At 39.9% G+C, this 6,000-nt stretch overlaps 1 protein-coding gene across 1 annotated transcript in view; it reads left to right on the top strand.

Annotated features, from left to right (window-relative positions):
- Positions 1–5,650, top strand: part of SGIP1 (SH3GL interacting endocytic adaptor 1) — a 200,121-nt gene extending 194,471 nt beyond the window's left edge. The window contains 4 exon segments of the mRNA XM_042997502.1: positions 1,561–1,763; positions 2,944–3,008; positions 3,585–3,749; positions 5,610–5,650. Coding sequence (XP_042853436.1) covers positions 1,561–1,763; positions 2,944–3,008; positions 3,585–3,749; positions 5,610–5,632 — 456 coding nt within the window. The 3' untranslated portion in view covers positions 5,633–5,650.
- Positions 5,651–6,000: the final 350 nt, after the last annotated feature.

The following is a 6,000-nucleotide window of genomic DNA, read 5'->3' on the forward strand; positions in this document are numbered from 1 at the left end:
AATCTCAGCATGTTTATTTTTTGGCCACCAGGAGCATCCAATCAAAAACATACCTGTACAAATTCAAAAAGCACTTGCCACTGGGTAGAGGAGCCACTGTGAAGTCAAGAACTACCACTGAGATAGAGGGCAGAAACAGGCAGGGAAGGGTCAGTCTGCTGTGCTTTTGATTTACCTTATATAACACATTTTCAAAGCATAGTTCATTTGCAGAGGCTTGTGCCGCTAAAAATATTTCAAGTATAAAAACTTATAATAGTTATCTAACTACAGTTGTCATTGAAAGCCATGTCTGTCATTTTATAAAAGAACCCATATCTGGGCTTGTTTCTGTAGCAACCACTGCTGCCTTCTGAGCTCAACCTGCCCTCAGGCCCCTTCCCCATGGTGTCCCTATGTGTGAGCCATGCTAGGCCAATAGCCAGCTGTTTATAGTCTTTAAAATTGGCAAAACTCGTACTCCACACAAAAAAACTGGAAGGGCATGGAACGCCTGGGTGGCTCAGTTGGTTTAGCGTCTGATTTTTGATTTAGGTTCAGGTCATGATCTCACTGTTAGTGAGACAGCCCCATGTTGGGCTCTGCTTGGGATTCTCTGCCTCCCTCTCTCTGCCCCACACCAGCTCACACACACACACTCTCTCTCTCTAAATAAACTTAAAAACAAAAACAACTGCAAAGGCATAGACGTCACCCACACAGACCCTGCAGTATATGTATGTGTGCTGGTTAAAGAAGTCTCCTAGAGTACCATCACAGTGAACAATCGAGACATAATAACATTGTGAACTCACTGTGGACCCAGAAATCAAGTTGGTATTTTTGTCTTTAGATAAGACAATATTGTTGGTTCTGCAAATGTGGCTTTTCCTTGGTCAAATTCATCGTTGATTCTAGCTAGAATTGACAGGAGACGGTAGAATGTACCCATTGGGTACAAGTCCTCACTCTGGCAGATCCCAAAGGAGTAATAATACTCTGCTTTGTCTAACTCGCTGGTATGTTGTGAAGAGAAAGTACGAGAGTATCAGCAGGTAATCTGTGTGAAAACACTAATGCTTTTACTAAGTGCTAGGCACTATGCTGACTGTTTCACATAAAATATCTTCGATTTCCCTGACAACTCTAGGGGTGGATATTATTATTATAATTCCCCTTTGGCAGATGAAGAAATAACTAAGGCTCAGAGAGGTTTAGTGACTGGTCCAAGATCTGCTTGTAAGTAACAGTCAGAACTCAGATCCAAGACTAACTCCTTGGCCTCAGCTCCTAACCAGCTCCTAAACACCTCCCTAACTGACCTAAAGTGCATTGTAAACTCTAAAGTGCTATGGAGATTTTATGTTTTTAACCTATAACAATTTACCTGTAGCACCCATCTCTCTTTCACAGGGCACCCTTCACAGTGATAATTTATTGAGGGCTCATTTGTAAACAGCACTGACAACATTGTGACATTTTATAGCTAAGAGTATCCCCATGGGAGATAGTCAGAGCTTCTAGCTTTGTCTCAGATTAGTGGTCAAGTCTTAAATATTCTCTTTGCTATCGTTTGGCAAGGTGTCTGCCCAGGGCATTCAGTCCACACCCCTGAACCTGGCAGTGAACTGGCGGTGTGAGCCAGCAAGCACTGACCTGCGCATAGATTACAAATACAATACGGATGCAATGACAACTGCGGTGGCCCTCAACAACGTGCAGTTCCTGGTCCCCATAGATGGAGGGGTAACCAAGCTCCAGGCCGTTCTCCCACCAGCAGTCTGGTAAGGAGACCCCAGTCCCCTTCCTCTTTACCAATGGGCTCTTTCTGGGCAAAGGGATCACAGACTTCTTAGCATTTGTGTTTCCTACAGGAGGAGATCACAGCAGGCCTATGTGTCAGGGTTCAGAGCAGGAAACAGCAACCATTCTGTTCTGTTATTTTAAGCAGAAAATGATTTAACACAGGGATTCAGATGCTCACACGATGGTGGAAGTGCTAGAGGAATAAGCTTTAGGCTGGATCTCAAAGAATGTTTCCCAGAACACTGCAGAACTGGCCTGCCAGGGAAGCTGCTACCTCGGCCACAACCACGAAGCATAGATACCAGGAAGCTGCCCATGGAGCCATTGAATTCAAGAACTCACTGCTGCCATGTTGATCCAAGGATAAGAAAGTTCCTACCGGCACTGCCTTAACTACTCAACACTCACAGAACTGGAGCCTGGGCTGTATGGAGCTCTTTGTTAGAAGATCCCCACATCTCAGTTGGGTTACTGGCCAGCAGAAAACAGCCACGAAAGTGGCAGGAGAATGGCCTCTGCCTCCCTTCTATCCTCCAAATCTCAAGCAGTGCATGTAATTGGTAGACCCTAACATGCATCTAGGACCCTAACTACAGGGGTGTCTAAGAAATGTAGGGTTTTGTTTTATAGCCTTCTGAGCTATAAAAAGACACCACTAGAGAAGGTATGGGAACAGATACTGAATAGACACTGCGTACCGATAGCAGTTGTTAAAAAGAACTTGTTCTCTTAGAAAAAATTACTCTAGTTTTTCCATGTGATTCTTAGCAGCAAAAAGGAGAACATTAAAAAGAAAGTCAGCCATATGATAGCTCCAACTTAAGTTACCTGAATTAATTGGTTAACATTTCTCATCTGTGTTTTCAGTAGCTGTGTCAAATAACTGCCTGTCTTCTACATGTTTTCCTATCTGACAGTGTTGTGGCTAGTTACAATAAGGAACAGAAAAAAGAGAGAATTATAGATGGATGGATAGATGGATGCATGGATGGATGGATGGATGCATAGATAGGTACGTAGGTAGATAGATAAGGCATAAATTGTAGTTATCATTTTCAAGATTCATTTTTTTAAGTTAGCCCTATCTAGAAAAAATATGGCATCCATTAGATAAAAACCTTTGCCTATGCAAAAGCCTTTTACCTATTTTATTTTTAGGAATGCTGAACAACAGAGAATATTGTGGAAGATTCCTGATATTTCTCAGAAGTCAGAAAATGGAGGTAATGTCATTGTAGGCTTATTTTAATTAATATTTAAGGCTGAAATAACTTTCAGGTATTAGAAAACTATTAGCAAAAATACACTTAGATTGAAAACAAGCAAAAATTTCACCTCACTTTGGTATATACTTATTTCAACCAATAAAAGCAAATAATTCCTGCATGAATCCTCTACTTCCCCTTTTCTGTCCACCCCCACATCAAACAGACTATTCTTCAGAGAAGAGCTTTTCATGAGACATGTTTTCATTTTGTATCAGATCTCAACTCTCTGCTAGTTTAGGTATTTCTTACTTTCTTGTGATATTAATCATAGCTTGGAAAATACATTGCCTTCCAAGTATCATGCTCCCAAATTTTGGAGTACCATTTGTCTGAGTTACACTTTCATCAGTGTTCAAAAAGGAGTTCCTCATAATATTTCATGATAAATTTCATTCATTACCATTTTGTCACTGAAACATATACCATTGTCTAGTAAGTTAGATTGTGTATGTTAACTTTTGAATACAATTTCCAAAACTATATCCATCATGTTGTGTTGACTGTTACCTTGTAATGATACTCTTTTCTTAGGGGTGGGTTCTTTATTGGCAAGATTTCAGTTATCTGAAGGCCCAAGCAAACCTTCCCCATTGGTTGTGCAGTTTACAAGTGAAGGAAGCACCCTTTCTGGTTGTGACATTGAACTTGTTGGAGCAGGGTATCGGTTTTCACTTATCAAGAAAAGATTTGCTGCAGGTAAGTGGGTATCCTGTGAGTTTCATTTGCAAAAATAGTGTTGCCATAGCTACTCTTTCTTAAGAAGGAATAGTGTCTGATTTGCTCGTCTTCTTTCTTTTCCTCTTCCCCACTCCCAATCCCCATTTCTCATCCCAGTTAGAAAGCAAACCAATTATAGAATGAGGTAAAAATGGGATAATAAACTGGAAATCAGAAATTAGAAAGGCCCTGACTATTTTTTTTTTAATATATGAAATTTACTGTCAAATTGGTTTCCATACAACACCCAGTGCTCATCCCAAAAGGTGCCCTCCTCAATACCCATCACCCACCCTGCCCTCCCTCCCACCCCCCATCAACCCTCAGTTTGTTCTCAGTTTTTAACAGTCTCTTATGCTTTGGCTCTCTCCCACTCTAACCTCTTTTTTTTTTTTTTTTCTCCTTCCCCTCCCCCATGGGTTTCTGTTATGTTTCTCAGGATCCACATAAGAGTGAAACCATATGGTATCTGTCTTTCTCTGTATGGCTTATTTCACTTAGCATCACATTCTCCAGTTCCATCCATGTTGCTACAAAAGGCCATATTTCATTTTTTCTCATTGCCACGTAGTATTCCATTGTGTATATAAACCACAATTTCTTTATCCATTCATCAGTTGATGGACATTTAGGCTCTTTCCATAATTTGGCTATTGTTGAGAGTGCCGCTATAAACATTGGGGTACATGTGCCCCTATGCATCAGTACTCCTGTATCCCTTGGATAAATTCCTAGCAGTGCTATTGCTGGGTCATAGGGTAGGTCTATTTTTAATTTTCTGAGGAACCTCCACACTGCTTTCCAGAGCGGCTGCACCAATTTGCATTCCCACCAACAGTGCAAGAGGGTTCCTGTTTCTCCACATCCTCTCCAGCATCTATAGTCTCCTGATTTCTTCATTTTGGCCACTCTGACTGGCGTGAGGTGATATCTGAGTGTGGTTTTGATTTGTATTTCCCTGATAAGGAGCGACGTTGAACATCTTTTCATGTGCCTGTTAGGCCCTGACTATTTATCATGCCTCTGGTTCTGTTTCTTATGCAGGGATGACCAGTCATTCCCATTATATACATGTATACACTACGGTTAATGGAGTAAATCCTACTTTTACATATATATATATATATATATATATGGGCAAACAAAATATATATATATATATATATATATATATATATGCAAACAAAATAAATGCTATTTGCCTTTGAATTTACCTCTTAACTGAAAACTTTTTCTCCAACAGGACTTCATAGGTTTTAGACTTGTTAGGCATAGCTGAGATCTGAGAAGATCTTTCACTTTAATATAAGTACCCTTAAAGAATCTAGGGCAGGTATCAGCAATGGTTGCCCATGAGCTGCAATGGCCATGAGACAGGTTTTTGGCATATATAATAGTTGGTTGGCAAAGGAGTCCCCAATACTAGGGTGATTATACTTATCCATGACTTGCTGGGATAACAAGATATCAATGACTTGCTGGTTTTTATGCCTGCTATACTTGTGTAATTATCAGTTATAGCCCTTTCACTGTCAAAAAATGACCCAGGTTATATGGTTACTGTTCTTGTAACAAGTTGGGTTCCCACATCCGGGAACAAATCCTCCACCCTATCCTAAAACCTAAACCTCTGCAAAGGATTCATTCGGAAATGTGAAAAGACAACTTGCTGGGCTGGGAAATTGAAAACTTAAAAAATTGCGCATATTTGATACTAGTATTGCTCTCCTCAAGATGCAGCGACTAGCTTCTAGTGGTAGGGCAGGAAGAATAAAAATGTTGCCCCCATATAATAATCACGTTATGGAAGGTAACCTGTTGATATGTTTTGTTTTGCAGGAAAATACTTGGCAGATAACTAATAAAATCATATGCAAGGATTTGGAGGATTCATATAATGGAGAACTGTTGTATGAGAAACAGGTTTTAATTTTGGTTTGATGAAAACAAACCAAAATCTGCACTCGGGATATATCTGCTGGAAATGTCAGTGACTTTCAGCAATGATTTCCCTCACACAATACCATGGTGACCAGTCTTACAGTATTTACTTCTAGGTGTAATATTGTTAATGGTTTTAAAATGTAATTATTGTATTTGTAAATTGTACTCATTCCAGTAAGGCAGTTAGACACTTGAGTTTTAGCATTTTACCATTCCTGAAATGGATGTAATTTCAACTGTGGTATGTAAATTTAATAGTAGTACTGTTGAATGGCACAATGCTTAC

Source organism: Panthera tigris, chromosome C1 (assembly GCF_018350195.1).
Source record: "Panthera tigris isolate Pti1 chromosome C1, P.tigris_Pti1_mat1.1, whole genome shotgun sequence".
In the NCBI taxonomy this organism is placed as follows: Eukaryota; Metazoa; Chordata; class Mammalia; order Carnivora; family Felidae; genus Panthera; species Panthera tigris.